The 18,194-nt window shown below is 48.5% G+C and overlaps 1 protein-coding gene across 1 annotated transcript in view; it reads right to left on the bottom strand.

Moving 5' to 3' along the window:
• LOC107114843 (MTSS1-like protein) overlaps positions 1 to 18,194 on the bottom strand; it is a gene marked incomplete at its 3' end in the record, with an annotated part of 101,278 nt that overhangs the window by 6,074 nt on the left and 77,010 nt on the right. Inside the window, exons 10-15 of the mRNA XM_015416442.1 lie at positions 14,617 to 14,691; positions 13,021 to 13,029; positions 7,588 to 7,745; positions 5,647 to 5,754; positions 3,723 to 3,820; positions 2,029 to 2,155 (exon numbers count right to left, since the gene is read on the bottom strand). Of these exons, the coding sequence (XP_015271928.1) occupies positions 2,029 to 2,155; positions 3,723 to 3,820; positions 5,647 to 5,754; positions 7,588 to 7,745; positions 13,021 to 13,029; positions 14,617 to 14,691 (575 nt within the window). The remainder of the gene's footprint in view (positions 1 to 2,028; positions 2,156 to 3,722; positions 3,821 to 5,646; positions 5,755 to 7,587; positions 7,746 to 13,020; positions 13,030 to 14,616; positions 14,692 to 18,194) is intronic.

Raw genomic sequence — 18,194 nt, 5'->3', positions numbered from 1 at the left:
AACTTGTGGGCACTCAATGAAATTGCTGAGCGGTCGGGTTAGAACGGATAAAAGGAAGTACTTCTTCACCCAAAGTGGAATTCACTGCCACAGGAAGTGGTGGTGGCTACAAGCATGGACGGCTTCAAAAGGGAATTAGATAAGCATATGGAGCAGAGGTCCATCAGTGGCTATTAGCCACAAGGTATAGATAGGGGCTCTGGGGCAAGTGATGCTCTGTCTTCTTGGTGCTGGGGGGGGGTCAACGGTGGGAGGGCTTCTAATGTCCTGGCCCCACTGGTGGACCTCCTGATGGCACTGGTCTTTCTGGCCACTGTGTGATACAGAGTGTTGGACTGGATGGGCCTTTGGCCTGATCCAACATTGGCGTCTCTTATGTTCTTATGGGATCCCTCCAACTGCAGCCGCCTCACACCAGCTCTGCTCCCTGGGAGGGAACCCCCTCCCACTCTGGGCAAGGCCTCTTATCCGTTCAGGGATAGGAACTCTGTTGCCCACAAGACCCTGTCTCAGTAACAAGGAAAGCCCTTAACTACACTCGAGTCTCAAATACACAGAACGGCAGCTCTTCTGCCTCACTCTCCCCCCCCATTCCTTCTTCCACTGCTAATGCATCTGTTTTCAAAGACAGAAGACTGGCATAATAAGGGACTCTTCCCTCTCCAAAAAACCAGTCTCTGATCCAAGCCCCCTGGGTCTGGCTCCCAGTGGGGCCCCAAGACAGTAAGGCGGTCTCTCTGGGATATAAATCATCCCACCCCAAAACAGACACCTCAGGCAGATGAGAGGCCACCCTGCAACATTTCAGCACAAACTCTGCAGGACCAAAGAAGGAAAGACTCAGTGTTCCGCATGGCCAGCCTCCACGTCTACCAGCTCATTTCATTCTTCCTAAACAATGGTGGTGTGGGGGGAATTAAATGGATGTGGGCAGGTGACTCAGAGTATCTGTCACTTGCCCTGTGCTGCTGCCCTGAAAGCTTTTCTTTAGACGCTGGATTTGGGGTGGCAGCAGAAGAGGAACGAAACATTGGAACTCACCTGAAGGTTTCTTCTCTTCAGTGGGGCGAAGTCATTCAGACTCCTCTCGCTCCAGGCAGGGCTATGCAAATTTGTGTAGACGGTATTGGCTCAGAGGGAGGCTGACCCTCCAGTCTTAGTCTAGCCCAGCTCCATAACAGATTTTACGCCTGACTAGATTTTATTCTGTTTTATTTTATTTTGGGTGGGATGTGGAGGACTTCGCCCCACTGAAGAGAAGAAACCTTCAGGTAAGTTCCAATGTTTCATTCTCCTTCAGTGAGGGAAGACATCCAAACTGGATATATGCCCAAGCTACAACCTGGGCAGGATCCTCATTCTTATTTTTATCTGTTCTATCACTATGCTGCACACCTTTCTACCAGATGAAACCTCTGCTGATTTTAACTGGTCCCACAGGTGTAAAAGGTGGACCAGGATGCGACTCTACGCTTTCTTCCACTAGGTTGTTATGTTACTGCAGATCTGGTGTAGTGGGTCGTAACATGCTTTGGCGGTCCTAGGCCTTGCACTTCATATATCTCTCACATACATGGCTTGAGACATTTTTACCTAAAGGCAGAGCTGCGAGACACAGACAGAAAATCCTTTAGCCTAATCTGCACTGTCTCTGGTGCCTGGAACCTCAGGCGGGAGAGGCTTGTCTTAAAGGTGTATTTTTTCTTTTTTGAGACCAATGATGGGGCCTTTCTTCAAGGCTTTTCCATCTTCCATATCAGGCAAGAGTCTCCAAGAAAGCAGAGCGAGGCTCAAGCGTCCTGCTGGAGCGGCAGGGCTACTGAAACTGGAGGGTCAGCCTCACTTTGAGCCAATACAGTCTACACAAATTTGCATAGCCCTGCCTGGAGCGAGAGGAGGTGTGGCCTAACCAGTTTGGATGACTTCCCCCACTGAAGGAGAACTGTGGGGTTGGTGTTGACAGGGAAGGGCAAGCTTCCTCCGGTCTACAATTCCTGTTCCTTTACATTGTCTTCCCAAGGAATTTACCTGACTGGTGATATCCGAGGGCATTGGCGAAGGCGGCTTGGAGAACATGGCATCTTGGGAAATGAAGCCGGAGTCATGTGATGAGACACTGGACAGGCGGGTGTTGGCGTTCACAGGCTGTGCCAGGCTGTGGGAGTGACAGATGGAATTTGGTGAGTATGTTTATTGGCGAACCGGGGAGGGGGGGAGGCACTACCCACCGCACTATTAACACTACTAAAAGGGTGGGGGGAGAAGAAGATAGGGAGAAACTGAAGGTGAGAGCAGGCCAGCAGAGAAGACCAAATCCCTCTCCACTCATCACATCTGCAACCTTGTGGCTCTGCGGGCCTCTTCTCCAATGATAACCGTGTCTTTTCAGTATTGTGTGGCACTCCCAGAATTGCCTCAATAGTAAGCAGACCACATTCTTCCTAAGATTATTTTAGACAAGATAATTTATCCCCCCCCCCCGTGTTGAACTGATGTGTGAATTTCTTTTTTAAAAAAATTGTGAATCATGACTGGTCTGCATCGTAACATGATGGTGAGGGAAGATGTTCCTGTCTGACGGTGGTGTTCTCCTGAACCTTGTGTTACTATAGGACAGGTAAGGCAGTGGCTCATTAAAAATTTTATTTGTAGTAATTTTTTAAAAAGCAGGAAAGACCAAAGTATGCGGAGAGAAGTGCAGGAAATGCAGAAGGAAGGAAAGGAAAGGACTACTTAAAAAAAAAAAAAAGATCCACCACACACATTTGTGTATGGGAGGAGAAAAAGGGGGGGAAGAGGGCCAGGAAAGGAAGGGGGTGGGGATGAGAGGGGGTGGGTACACCTCTTGCCATCCCGTTTCAAGGCCAGCCAGTCCTCAGGGCTTGCAAACGCCATTCAGATTGCTTATTGTTCTAGCTCAGCTGAGAATCTAAGCACATTTAATTATTGCAGTGATTACAAAGCGTTTGACCTCTACTGCAGTCCTCTTCCCCAGCAGGCAACCTACAGCAAATGATTCATAAACCTCGCACCACCTCCTGGGGCCAGAAAAAAATGCACGCCAAGCATAAAAGGGTTCTCAGGGAGTAGCTTCAAGTTCTTGCTCCCTTGCAAAACAGTTCTGTGGGACACAAAGCTGCAATCCTAAATCCAAGAGAACCTGAAGCCCAGGTTTGCCTTCTTCCATCCCCCACCACATGACTGGCACTGTCACAAAACAGGTCCAGTCAAAAGGAGATGCTGGTGAGAAAGAAGGGCTTCCTTGCAGGAAGCCACCCAAGCTCAGTGGCTCATTTAAACCAGGCTTTCATCCGCTAAACATGCAATGACAACAGGCCAGAGATCCTTTGCTCAGGTGGGAATTTTACTGGGTTGCCAACACGGCCCAGTCTGAAGGAAATGTTGGGTGTGCACAAAGTTAACACAGGTAGGATCTTGCACCCCAGCAGGGTGATGTTTGAATCAAGCCACAGTTGGTCAGACAGGAAGCTCTCATCATCACATGGTAACTCAACCAGGAGATGGCCTTTTCACCTGGGAGAGACAGCTGAAGACAGCACCCTCGGGATAAGGTCATGGGGTGTCACCACAGGGCCACAGAAAGCACCCTCAATCACCCACAAAGCGGCTGCAAGCTCTCCTCTCTCTAGGGTTTCCATTCTGCATTCCCTTCTCTTGAGTTACAGGTCGTATCACTTTCCTGCCAGTTGTATCAAACATACCTGCACATGCTAGACTTGCGAGACCCAGAACTGCTAGGAGATGATGGCGGAGTCTGGTAAGACCAACTGTAATCGGAGCCCTTCAGATCTTTGATCACCTGTGAGAGATTCCAGATGGCAGACTTATTTATCTTTTTAATCAGCTTCATTTTTACCCTGCCTTTCTCCCCAGCAGGGACCCAAAGTGGCTTACTTTGTTCTCCTCTATCCATTTTCTCCTCATAACAACCCTGTGAGGTAGGTTTGGCCGAGAGTGTGGGACTGGCCCAACCTCACCCATCCATGGCAGAGTGGGGATTCGAACCTGGGTCTCCCAGATCCTAGTCCAACCACTATGCCACACTGGCGTGTGTGTGTGTGTGTGTATATATATATATATATATATATATAGTCTTTCTGTCACCCACATGGCTGTTACAGGGCCGCCTAATCACACACGCTCATAACTTAATTTGCAGGTGCACGTGGGGCCTGACTGGGATCAGGACCATGGTGCTGATCTGAAATGGCCTCAGGGATCCACTATTTGCCCCACTGAGGAAACTTGTGAGTCTCGATGACCACACGTAATATCTCCCAGAGGGGTAAACAGTGACCCTCTGAGCCAATCCTAGTCAGAAAAGCTGTGTATACATGGAAAGGGCCAATCTCCCCACAGTTCTGCTCAGAGTCTCTCACAAATAAACTCGGCCCTGAGCTGTGTGGTACTTCTGCCACACAGAGGCAGAAGTCAGAAGGAGCAGCAGATGGGGCTGATACATGAGGACAGGGACCTCTGATAATGACACAGGGAAGGACGGATGAAGCCACGTGGCTCCCAGCCAGGCCACAGGCCCATCCAGAACACTGCTGTCATTCTCACTCGGTCCCTCTGATGCTTTTCAGGGGGCAAAATAGGCGCAATTGTGCACAATGTGTGGGTAGCCACTAAACCATTGTTTAGGCTCAGTTGGCATGGCTTGGGAGAACAGGTACCCACTGTGAAAACATTTTTGACAACGGGGAGCGGTGCTGAAAGGCTAATTTAAAAACCACCTGAAAGGGCCCTTCTGATTCCCAGCCCCTCCTATGTTCATCAGAGGCTGCTGCTTCTAAAGATCAGATGTCGGCCAGTCAGGATACGGGCCCCTACCAGTGTTCCCTCTAAGCTGAGTTAGTGTGAGCTAGCTCACAGTTTTTGAGCCTCCGGCTCACACATTTTTGTCTTAGCTCAGGAAGGACGGCTCCAGAGCAAACGAATTTATGCGGTAGCCAAATCGCTCACTCACAACTCTAATGCCAGTAGCTCACAAAGTAGAATTCTTGCTCACAAGACTCCACAGCTTAGAGGGAACATTGGCCCCTACTAAAGTTTTCCCGGGGGACAGGTGCTAAAGCTCACGATGGGGGTATGTATTATCTGGGATTACAATCTGGCATCAGGTGTGACTGGATTATTCAATCATTTCCAACTCACAATTATTCACACAACAGTCAGTGTTCCCTCTAAGCTGAGTTAGTGTGAGCTCGCTCACAGTCTTTTAGCCTCCGGCTCACACATTTTTGTCTCGGCTCAGGAAGGAGGGCTCCAGAGCAAACTAATTTATGCAGTAGCCAAATCGCTCACTCGCAACTTTCATGCCAGTAGCTCACAAAGTAGAATTTCTGCTCACCAAACTTCACAGCTTAGAGGGAGCATCACTGGTCTGGACATGCCGCCTTCCAGTGGAGAGGCAGACCCATTCTCATACAGAAATGCAGTGGGCAGATACCTTGGGGGGGAACGTGCTTCTGCACTCTCCGGCAACAAACCTAGAAGAGTGCCTCACATCTCGGTTCAGAAAATCCTGGGCTTTGGCTGCCTAGGAACTGCTGAATGAGGTGGCTGTCCTGGCCCCCACCCCCGCCACTCCTTCCCATTGCCCCCCTCCTTGTGCCTTCTCACCTGCTCACTGGCTGGGGGCAGCTTGTGAGGCTCTGCGGTCAGCACCACCAGGTCATCAATAATGCCCTGCAGGTGGGTGATCTCTCCCAGCATGGTGATCTCTCCATTCTGCAAAAGACCAAGGAGAGAAACAGACATTTGCTCCCCAATGGGAAAAAGTAATGTTCGTTTTTACTGAATCACAGAGGCCTGTCGATGTGGGGTATCTGGCTAGTTCCAGCTCTCCCGCTCTTGCTGCTTGGGGGAAGCAGCCATCAGGATTGCAGGGGGATGAAACGCAAAGAGCAACCAGGGCCAGTCCAGCTACACAGGTAAACCAGGCAGCTGCCAGGGGTGCCAAAACTCTTTTTTTGGTGAGTATTGTGTGTGTGTGTGGTGCCTGGAAGTCATGGTTGACTGCTGGGGAACCCTAGTGGGGCTTGGACATTTCAGAGTGGTGGTTTACTATTGCCTGCCTCTGCATCCCAGCCCTGGTATCCCTTGGAGATCTCCCATCCAAGTACTCGCCAGGTTCGGCCCTGCTTAGCTTCCAAGATCTGATGAGATCGGGCTTGCCTGGGCTATCCAGGTCAGGGTGGGTGCCAAAACTCTAAGGGACACCTGCCTCAGCGACGTCACTCTCAGTGACCCTTGCCTCCACAGAGGGAAGTGTAGCATGCTCACACTGGGCGATATTCCCACAAGCAAGAGCTTCCCTTCTGCTGCCTGTCAGCAGCCCAAAGCAGGGACACGGCTGTGAAGGAGAGGAAATGGAAGACCAGCAGGCAGGCAGCCGTGCCTGATGTGTGTTTCTAAGCTAATCAGGAATTGTGGGGGGGGGGGAGTCTTCAGTGCAGATTAACTACTGTACAATACAACAGTGTGATGCTTAAATAACATTTAACGTCATCAACTCTTCATCATTTAATGTGCTTATGTTATGCTGCTCAGCTTAGTTAGCTGGTGTGTGTGTGTGTGTGTGTGCAAAATTTAAATTTACTCACAGCAGCCAAAAACAAATAAAAAATCCAGCTCAAACACTCTGCTGAGCTGCCTTCTGGGGTTCTTCTATCCCTTATCTGGATCTGACAGCTTCGGCTTCCCTTGTTCCCAAGGAGCTGAGTTCTCGGCCAGTTCTGTAGTGGATGCTCGGGCAATATAATGAACAGGCCACACTGTGTGCAAAATGAGTATTGTGTCCCAAAGCAACGCTGAGCTGTAGGCGCAGGAATAATTATGTAAATACCTCAACGCATGCACGAACATGCTTACTTTGCCCAACTGCAGCTCGGGAGCTTCCATCAGCGCAAAATGCAGCAGTGAGACTGCTGACCAGCACAAACCACTGTAAACGCATCTTGCCTGCATTATACGAGCTACACACTGGAGCACAGCTTGAAGCCCTAAAAAGGTTTGGGTCCAGGATAGTTAAAGGAGAACTTCCCTAGTTCAGCTCTTTGGCAAAGGCTCTCCTTTTGAGTGCCCCCCTCCCTTGAAAATACAGTGGGGTAGCTACGGGGAGGGGCTTCTCCACGGTGGCACTTCCCCTCTGGAACCCCCAACCTAGAATTGCTCACTTGGAGCCTAGTCTTTCTGGGTTTCGGCACCTGATCAAAACATCCCCGTTCATTCTGCCATTTTGCTGATTTTTTTTTTGTGCTCAGGCAATTTCTTTGTTTTGTAATGGATATCAATTTTGCTGGAAGCTATGCTGTAATATTTTAAATGGGGTTGATCTACCAGGGGTAAGCTGCCTTGGAAATTGCAGCTGACAGACTTCTGGATTCAAGTTCACAAATTGACCTGTGAATTAACATCACCATTTGCCCTGATACCTTTGTTTATACACTTGCGAAGAAAATCAGTGTGCTACAACCTGCAGGGGAAGGAAAGGGGGGCTCACATTAAAAAAAAAGGAACAGCCAGTTTAGTTTTGTGTGGGCAGAGGAGGCAGCCACGTACCACCACAGGTTGCAAGTAAGCGATGAAGGTGCAGAATCGGCCACGCTCCTCAACAAGGGCCTTGCGGACAGCCTGTTTTTCCGTCTCTTCCAAGAGGAGATACATATCGCTGACGTCCTGGAGAGCATTGTCCAGCTGTGGCTGCAGATCCCCCTTCCCTGTAAGAGCAAGGCCAACACATCACGCCCTCTTCACCCACAAGTCCCAACACCTGTCCTAAAGGCCCGCATCTTTGAAAGGTCTTCCTTGAATGGACACGGATACTGCTGACAGCATTGGGGAACATGAAGACATCTTCTTGGGAATGGGGTGGGAGTGGGGAAGGAAATGCCTCCGCTCAAAAGGCAAAAGACACCTTCCTAGGTTTTAATTCACTTTCCCTGGTGACATTTGGGTCTTCTGAGATCTGAAACGAATGGAGAAACCAAGCACAGTCATCACAGAAGAAAGGCTGGGTGGTATGACTTAACCTGAGGTATGACTTTGTCTCTCAGGAAATCTGAGGAACGGATTTCTGTCACAGAAACTCTGTGGCAGCCTCACAAAACTGTAGTGACCTTTATTCCGTGTGTGTGTGTGTGTGTGTGTGTGTGTGTGTGTGTGTGTGTGTGTGTGACAGAGACTAGAACCACAGCAGGATTTAAAAGGGTTCAAGATTTCCCGCTCAAAAAAAGGAAAACACTTTGTTCACAGGGCACACAAATCTCACTCAATAGTGAAAGTTCTAGTGACTTTGAACCTTCTTCTGTACTTGACATTGTGAGAAGTCAATGTTGCCTTTCACACACTTATTCCCTGTCTGATTCACACATCAAGAAGTACACAAGTCGGGTCTGGGACCCCCCCGCCTAACAGTCGGACATGAGTTGCAGGTTCTCCTCAACTCCCATGCTCTATTTGGATTAGCACTACATCCCCCAGCACCATTTTCCCAACACGAGAGGAGAGCTGCTGTTTAGCCTTTTGAAGACTTTTTCAGGTTGGGAAAATAGTGCAGATCCCTTTGCTACATGCATGGTAGCCACAAAAACAAGGATCTAAATAGATCACAAGCAGAGAACAATGTAAGCCGCTTTGGGTCCCCACTGGGGAGAACAGTGGGATATAAAGTAAATAAATAAAATTTGAAGACCACCAAACAGGAAGGCAGAATATTTTTAAGTCACATCATGACCAAGGGTATTGATTTTACCCAGACCGTTACAAGATGCCATTATACTGATGCTCATGGAAGCGTATGTATCTCAGCTAAGTTAGGGATATAATAATTCAAGGTAATACAGCTGAATATGTCATTATTCTGCTCACACACATGTTGGAGGCCATCTCAGAGTCTGAGCTACTTCGTCAATGCCAATGGGTCTCCAAATGTCTAGAATTTTGGTCAGTGTGTCACAGAGCGTTGGACTGGATGGGCCACTGGCCTGATCTAACATGGCTTCTCTTACGTTCTTATGTTAAATCAATTTCTGCAATTCTCCCCCTCTTGACTTTTCTCCCTCCTTTGCTTTGCTAAGCTGTCAAATATTCACCTCCACCTAGTTGTTCCACTGACCTTGCCAAATCAAGCACCTAATCTTTCCACTGAACCCCCCCACTCCATAATGCCATCTCCCCTTTCCCCCGTGTCTGCCAGAGAGACACTCGCTCCAGTCAATTTGTCTTATAATCTTGGGTCAACTGTGACTCATGCCTTTCTTCCCTTTGTAAGTCCTGCAGTTTGTCCCCTCACCCCTTGACAAACACCTGAAATCTTCTCTGTGCCTGCAGCACAGACATAAAAAAAACCCTGTAGCTTTTGTATTCTCTCTAACTGAGGCAAAAGTACTACAGGCCTCTAAGACCAAATTACAGGAACAACAGTATGATAGCAGTTTTGATATCTTGGGAAAGTGGGCAAAATTTACTGGGCTGGGTGGCCCTTCCGAGAAACACAAGGAAAACCTGTGAGGCAAAAAATTCAGGATGGCTGCCACAAGAGAGTAATTTTAATGCATTTTACCTTCCAGAGCTCCCAGGAAGCTGCTTTGGGTGTCTGAGGTATTTGAGGTCAACATATCAGTTTCTTATTAATGTAAAACATTGTGAAGATGTCTAGAATTGTTTTGAACATTGACAGACATATTTTCCCGCTGACAGGTCTGCAGTTTTCTATTTGTGGTGCTTACAGTGGTATTGCCTGCACTGAGAAATGTTACTGTGATCAACCAAGGCCTTAAGAATCCGTTCTGCAGTCAAAGTTTACACTGCCTCCGGATGGTGTAAGATGTTCTATGACAGATATCCGCCTCTATATGTAGGTCAACAGTTTTCTCTGCATTATGCCTTTAAAAAAAATCCCTCTTGCCTTTTATCGTCACTCAGCTAGAAGAATTCGGTTTACCCATGTGGATGCAGCACAAGATCATTTCCCAGCCAGAGGAAAGAGCGGAGATGCTCGGCTCCCGTGCTGTTGCTGGCCTCCTCTTCACCCCCTCCCCCGTTTTCTGAATTGCCCACAAACCTGTAATAGCTGGAATATACCACCGTCTTCCAACATCCCATCCAGTGTTCCCTCTAAGCTGAGTTACTGTGAGCTCGCTCACCATTTTTTAGCCTCCAGCTCACACATTTTTGTCTCAGCTCAGGAAGGATGGCTCCAGAGCAAGCTAATTTATGTAGTAGCCAAATCGCTTGCTCACAACTTTAATGCCAGTAGCTCACAAAGTAGAATTTTTGCTCACAAGACTCCACACCTTAGAGGGAACATGATTTCCATCCTATTTGTGATACGTTCAAATTCATCCCAGGTACAACCCTTAAGAGTTATACTCAGTGCAGAATTTGGACCAAGAGGGAATTTTATTCACCTTTTGCTAGAGAACAAGAAGCACAGAGTGGGGAGGACGAAGTAACGAGGCAGAGATTTAGGTGGCTCAGTTGCTTGGAAGAGTGTGGAATGTATTCCGAGCAATGCGGGATCAGGAATCCAGGGGCAACAGGGAAATTATGTTTGTACAGGCTCTCACGGACACACACTCCAAAAATTCTGCAAAATCATACAAGCCAAGGAGCACCCTGAAGACCAGGGCTTCCCCTGGACTCCTTCATACTAACAAACACAAACTGCTTATGGGCAATGCAAAACGCAAGTGCTGGGTGGCGATCCAGGGCTCAGTCTGATGGATACAGCGTTCTGCATCCCTGCACTGGAGATATCTCTTTGCACAACCATGCCAGGAAGCCAAGGGTGGGTGCTGCTGTCATTCAGAGGCCCCTGCCACCACCACCGCAATGCCACATGCAAAGAAGGTAAAGCAAGATGACTTGAGCAGCCAGGTGGGTGAAATCTCCAGCATGGGAAAGAAAAGTGAAGAACTGGGAGAGCAGTGAAATTTTTTTTAATGGAAAAGTCAAGGAAAACAAAAACAAGCCGCTGAGACCGTGGGGCCCAGGATGACGGGGAGATCAGGCTGAGATCCTGGTGCTCTGCTTGACAGCTGCAAACCAACGAAAAGGGAACGATGGCACAAACAGCAGCTTTGAGACGGAGGAATGGCCCAGCCTAGGGGAAGAAGCACGGCCCTGTTCCAAGGTGGACCCCTCCTGCAGCTCAGTATCCAGCACCCACTAGGAATGGCCTGAGCCTTGGGGAAGGTGGATCTCAGTATCTGCCCCGTAGCCATCCTGGAGAGGTACAGCAGAGCCACAGAAAAGATATGGGAATAGGGGACCAGTGATGGTGTAGATAAGGCCTGAAATGAAACCCTACTGAAACCCAGGGGCTTTTAAATGCCTGTCTCCCCTCCCTTTCATAGCAGTGTCCGCATACGAACACGTAAGAGAAATAACTGGCTGGGAGAGCCTGCTTTCAGAGTGGCGGCAGCCCATCTGACAGCCAGGGGGGCCATCTGGGTGCAGCTCTTAGAAACCAGAGAGATGCCACTGCAAGAATTTTGGAGAAAGAGGGGAACAGAAGGAGGCCCTCTTGAGCCTCCACAGGGCAGTCTTAATCCAAACTTTAAAAGATCTGCTGTATTTATTCAAACCAGGTTTTCTTGCCAGATAACGTTGTAAAAAAATAGTGTGCAATCTTAAATTTGTGCTCGAGTTACAGTTATGTCCAATAATAAAAGTGTTTTTGAGTATAACATTTTTAAAGGGGAGAATCATATTACATTCAGGATCACCATCCTTTTGAGTAAATACGGTAGGACTACTCTGTATCTAGGATGTCAACAATCATCTCATGTGGGTGGGAGAATATTTTTTCCTCACTCCACCTGTGGTCTTCCTGCATGATGGACAACATCAACGATACCACATTGACTAGTCAAGAGGTGATCAAGACACTCCCCCTCCATTTACAATTTTAGCGACAGCCGGTGTGGGGTAGTGGTCAAGGTAGCAGAGCAGGGCCTCTCTGCCATGAATCTCACCGTGAGCCACACTCTCAGACTCGCCTACCTCGCAGGAGTGCTGCTGAGAGCGTGAAAGGGAAGAGAATCGTGTCTGTGCTGCACCAAACTCCCTGGAAGCAGGGCAGGATAAAATTGCTCAAAGAAACGCTTGGCCGCCTACTGAGTTACCCATTGGTCTATCAGAAACAGCCAGGTCTACTCAGACTGACGGGGTCTCAGGCAGAGATCTTTCGCATCATCTGCTACCTGATCCTTTTTTAGCTGGCGATGCCATGGACTGAACCGGGGACCTCCCGCAATACAAAGCAGATGCTCCAGTCCTCAGACAGGGCCCCTCTCCACGCATGATAATGTCACTTCTTTAACGCCTCCTGCAACTGTGGCAAGTGGGAATGGCTAAGTTGCTGGCTAAGTTGCTTCCACTCAGAAATGTAGACGGAGGCATACTGTCTCCAGGAGAGCATATAGTTGAGGCACTCTTGGCCTAGTTTACCACAGTGATCAGGCTGGTCGGGACGTGTGTGTGTGGGGGGGGGAAGTGTAGCACAGTGTACACTATGCTCAGTTGCCAGCAGGCTGGAAAGAAAGAAGCCTGAGCAACCGTTTCTCGGATTTTAGAAGCTAACTCTACAGGTTGGCTCTTGGCTTTCACCCCCCACTTGCAAAATATGATCACTGGGTTGTTGGCAGTGCTACTGAGGAAATAGGGAGCAGTTTGAAACCCTGCAGAAATGCTTGACTTTTGGCTTCCTACCACTTCCCCTGTCTGCACCCAGCACACTCCAGTTTGGCGCACTGTGATTTTCAACAGGAGGCTGGCTTACCCTCCAGCACTGGAGCTGAGAGCAAGGAGCAAACACCATCTAGCCTGCAGCCCTTAGTTCAGCTTCAAAATGACCATCCCACCTACTTGTTGCTCAGAGGTTTGGTTTCATTTCAAGCCCAACCTAGATTTACAGATAAGTGAAGCAAAAGGCTATGAAAGGGTGGACGAGGAGGCTTGATAAAGCTAGGTTGGCAACATCTGACTTACCAAGAAGTTCTACAGGAAGGATGTGGAAAGGAGGGGAGAAGAGAACGAGGCAGAGAGAGAGAGAGAGAGAAGAAGAAGAAGAAGAATGTGTGAAAGACAGGCTGATGTAGGGTAAGTCATCATCTGACCCCAAACTGGGAGCCACAACCCCACCCACCAAGTAAGACTTCCCTCCCCCCATCATCATCCCTCCTCTTTTTTTCTTCTTCACTCAGGCCAAGCATAAAGTGGGGAAGAGTGCAGTGGTAAGCTGCAATGTCCTTCGCTAGGCAGGCGTGGGCAGGAGCCAGCCAAGGGAGTAGGTTCTCTAGAGTTGGAAACCCCAACCATCTGGCCCCTCAGAAATGATCTGAGCTTTATGGGGATGATGGAGCTATGGCCATCCCGCATCCTGTCCCCAAGGGCTAGTGACATGACATTCCATCCTTGTACTCAGTTTCTGTGCCTTGCAAGGGGCAGTGGGCAAAGCGGAGCAATGAGAAGGGAAATTCTGAATGCCACAACATGGCCTTTTCCTAGAATCAACCAGAGGTGTCCTCTTGCACATTTAGTCAGGGCCTTGGTGGGTTCGCTGCGGGAGCAACAAGGTTGTTATTACTCAGCCGTGCAAAGTGCCACAAGTTCTTTAGGAACACAGCCTTTCCTTATGCAAAATATATATATATCAGTGCCTGAAATCTGTTCTCTGGACTGACTGGCACAAAGGGCACTGGGGCTGGTCTCTGGCTTACAAGCCATCTTCCTTCTTCTGTTAGTGCCTGGCACTTTGCACTTCCATGATAGAAAATAACGATTCCCAACTATCCCATTTCATGGCCATAGACATAGGAAGACAGGACTCTAAGGACCAGCCAAAGGCAGGGTCCACAAAACCAGGATTTATATGGACCACCATTACAAAATGCCAGGAAGTCACAAGCAACAATCATATACATGGCCACAAAGACAGCTGTTCCCAACCCCCAAGACAAAGGCAGACCACCCCACAGAATCTAGAGGCAACTAGACTTTCCTGTATGTACACACAAATTCTGCATTAAAAAAGGTCAAATTCTGGGAGCCTTAATCTTTTTATTATTCAGCTTCCTCCTCGGCTCCTGAGATTTTCAGCAGGCACTGCCCACACTCTTTAAAGTGCAGTTTCATCTCTGTAAGAGCCAGAAACTTGCTTTTAAACAAATGTGAAGCTTCAGTGTTCTGTGATTCTACATGGATTTACACTATGTCACCAGCCATGGGCACTGCTCTTTCACCAGACAGGGAAACAGCCCTGAGGGGATTTTTAGGGCTGCTGATTCCCAGATGATGACAATGTTGTAAGAAACTCATGCAGACTTTCCCCTCTCTTGCCTGACAAAGACCCTAAATGACAGTTCATTTAACAGATCAATTAATCCAGCTTTGCCTTATAGAGATTGTGAGACCAGAAACTTCCTTTGTCCACCCACACCAGATGCAGTGGGGTGTCTCCCGACACAGGGCAGGGGATAGGAGATCTCCACAGACATTCTGCCTGCTCTGGGAACGCTACCCCCTCCCCAGTCAAATGTGAGCAGATCAGTGGAAGTGCTTGTCAAGCAAAGAGAGCCATATTACCTTTGCGGGCTTTCTTCTGCAGCTTCAGCGTGTCAGACGATTTCTTCTTTATCTCGTGACGGGCTCGTTTGTAGTCTAGGATGACATGACAGAAAAAGCGCACTGGAGTAGCCTTCATGGAGTCACGTCTCCTCTCCTCTCAGCGCCCAGCACATTTTCTTTTGCCCTGACTGCCCCCTCCCTCACAGCCGATTTCACCAAAATTCACACCGTATTTCAAAAAAACCTTTAGAACAGGATTTGGGTATCACAGACTCATCCCAAGGACTAAAGATCCATGAGTGAACAGGGGTTGGTGGTGTCCCTCCCAGTATCTTCAGAAAAACAACAGGTTGCTTACCTGTAACTGATGATCTTCGAGTGGTCATCTATGCATTCACACCTATGGGTTCGGGAAACTTCTATCAAGCTCGAAAGGACCCGGAGCCCCGCCTCCGAGCATGCGCAGGGACTCTACCCGTGTGATATCAACTTCCATGGCCTTCCTCAAGGGGGTGCCCCTTCAAGACATATGTCAAGCGGCTTCGTGGGCTACCCCGAATACATTCATCAAGCACTATGCCGTGGATGTGCGTGCACAACGTCGTTCAGTCTTGGGCCGATCAGTTCTGCAGTCTGTGGTCTCCTGAGATGCTGCCAGCACCCTCCTCCAGGTAGGCCTGAGCTTGCTAATCTCCCATAGGTGTGATGCATAGAGACCACAACGAAGATAAACAGGTTGCTTACCTGTAACTGATGATCTTCGAGCGGTCATCTATGCATTCACACCACCCGCCCTCCTTCCCCAGTGCTGTCAGCTGCTTTGGCGGTTTGTTTATCGGCGGTCAGAAGGAACTGGTGGGATACTGAGGCCCCACTCTCTGGGCATGCGCGGTTGGAGTCCCTGTGCATGCTCGGAGGCAGGGCTCTGGATCCTTTCGAGCTTGATAGAAGTTTCCTGAATCGGGGCCCGTGCAGGGGCCTGTTCCCACAGGTGTGGTGCACAGAGACCACGACGAAGATCTACAACTCCCGGAATTCCATTTGGGCCACTCTGAGAAACATTTTACATCTGTAGTGCCGAATCAACCCTCAAATTTCATACCGGCAGAGGTCTAATAAGCACAACATCTAGGAACGAAGCCCAGTGATTAGTTTAGTGATTCAACTAACACAAACTGGCTGCTTTCCAGCTGGGATCCTCATAGCCAATGTTCAAAAAAAGAGATCTAAAATGAGCCTGCATACCAATCATAGTAAAATAATATGCATACATCTCCTGGTTATGCTGAAGCTACATTGAGTAATGTTACATGCTGGTCCTGCACCTTTGTGTAAAATATCAGACCACTTTTATTTAATTTGTTTTTAAAAATGAAGTTGTTCACATCTTTCTAAAAACCTTCAGGGCTGTTTTTGACTCTACCAACAAAGAAAGACTCTGGAAGAATTTTATAACATCAATGCTAACCCTTATTTGTTGACTCTAATAAGAATATTTTACTCAAACAAGGATTGTAGGTTAGTTGGTCCAGTCACAGACACACAAGATTCCCTGAACAGATTTTTTTTTTTTGCCATCAAGTCACACATGAGCTATAGTGGCCCCGTACGTTTTCAAGGCAAGAGGCATTGAGAGGTGGTTTTCCATTGCCTGCCTCCAGGCCATGACCCTGGTATTCCTTGGAGGTCTCCCATCCAAATACTAGCTTTGCTTAGCTTCCGAGATCTGATGAGATCAGGCTAGCCTGGGCTATCCAGATCAGGTTAACAACAAAATAGTTCCCCGATGACATACAACAATGACCAAGCTTTCAGAGTCCCAAGGCTCTTCTCCATGGGGCTTGATGTTCAACACAAAAAAAGCAACCTGAGGGGACGGGCAGGTGATAACAGCGCTTTCTTTAGGGCATGCTGGAAAAACTCTGAAGTTCACACTTAGAGCAGCCTTAAAATGGGGGCAGACTTCATTAGATTAGAGAGTGCTGAGTGCCAAATAGCTTTCAAGAAGCACTAGAGATTACTGGGATAGAGGAACAGAAATCCCTTGGGAATTTCCTTACTGCGAATTCCTGTTCTCCAGAAAGGGACAGGACGCGAGGAGGGTGAAGGACAAAAGAAAAAGGCTTTGACTTCCTGAGCTCTACCCTGGAAGGTCACTTGCTGTTGTGTACCTTTTGACTTTTCTTCTGTGGTGACGTAAATTCGAGACACTCTGCCAGGGCACGCTGCATCATTGAGCTGCTTGGCCAGTGCTCAAGACATCAGTCTTCTGATCGCACCTCATGAAACTGGGATGGGCCTGGTCACTGGAGGCAGGATGCCTGAATGGCCTGCTCTCCTGTCCTCCTTTTCCTCTCTCAGGGGCTGACTGTGCCCAGGAATCAGGCCAGCCAAAGTTATCACCTCTTCTAATCCTGCCCCTGCAGAGCTGTTCTCTTTCCCTGCGCATACCTGGAAATACCGAAGCTGGGAAGACATGCCTTCAGCAGCCTGCAGGTATCACTGTGGCCTTGGTTCCTTGTTCCGCTCTAAAGGCCGCAAAGTAGGGGAGCAGGAGGACTCTTTGGAAGAGTGTCCAGGGCCCCTGTGAACCCCACATGGCACCATATGTGCGGACTCTAATCTGGGAGAACGGGATTTGATTCCCCTCTCCTCCACTTGCACCTGCTGGATGACCTTGGGCAAGCCATAGTTCTGGCACAGCTGTTCTTGAAAAAAGAGCAGTTTCTGTCAGAGCTCTCTCAGCCCCACCTACCTCACAGGGTGTCTGTTGTGGGGAGGGGAAGGGAAAGGAGTTTGTAAGCCGCTCTGAGACACCCTTTGTGTAGCGAAGGGTGGGGTATAAATCCAATCTCCTCCTCTCCTCCTCCTCCACTGTGCCTAGGCTGTCTTTTGCCTGCCAAGTCCTGAGGCAATGCCCTCTGGTGAAGTCTAGGATTAAGAAGAATCAAGCAGGTGCCTAAATACTTGGCAATGGGCCAAAGGTACTCTACCACATGCCTCAACTAGCTTGGACCATGTCTCTTATGATAGATAAGCCTCGATTATACCCATTCCTCCCCACCATTGGACTAGTTCCAGGGAGAAGGCTAAGGTGGGCCTTAGTAGAAAGGATCCGACACTTTGGAGTGTGCTCCAACCTGGCAACTCTGGATAAGGCATCAGTGAAGACCAGCAGTAAAGACACAAATAGCGGAAAGGCCCAGATATTCCTCACAGTCTTCTGTGGCACCAAAAGGAACTCCCTTTTCTAAAAGCAGAAACCTTTATGCTACTACTTAGTGCTTCCACAGTGCAATCCTAAGAAGAGTTATGCTCTTCTACGCCCACTGAAGTCAGTGACCTCCAATGAAGTCAATGCCCATCCCCTCTGGTTGCACTTTTTTGTGCTGAACATCAAGCCCCAGGAAGAAGAAGTCCCGGGACTCTGAAAGCTTGGTAAAGCTGTTTAGGATGGTGCACTCCATATTTAAAGAGCTTTACATACATCATCTATAAATGAAGTAAATAAATAAATTACTGTAATCTTTACAAAAGCTTTGTAATATAAGACAGTATTCTTAGTCCCCGTTCTCCAAGGAGAACTATTTCAATTT

The sequence above is a fragment of the Gekko japonicus genome, unplaced genomic scaffold (assembly GCF_001447785.1).
Source record: "Gekko japonicus isolate JY-2015 unplaced genomic scaffold, Gekko_japonicus_V1.1 scaffold1955, whole genome shotgun sequence".
NCBI classification, from domain to species: domain Eukaryota; kingdom Metazoa; phylum Chordata; class Lepidosauria; order Squamata; family Gekkonidae; genus Gekko; species Gekko japonicus.
Note: the sequence above shows the minus strand (reverse complement) of the source record. Positions and strands in the feature narration are given on the sequence as shown.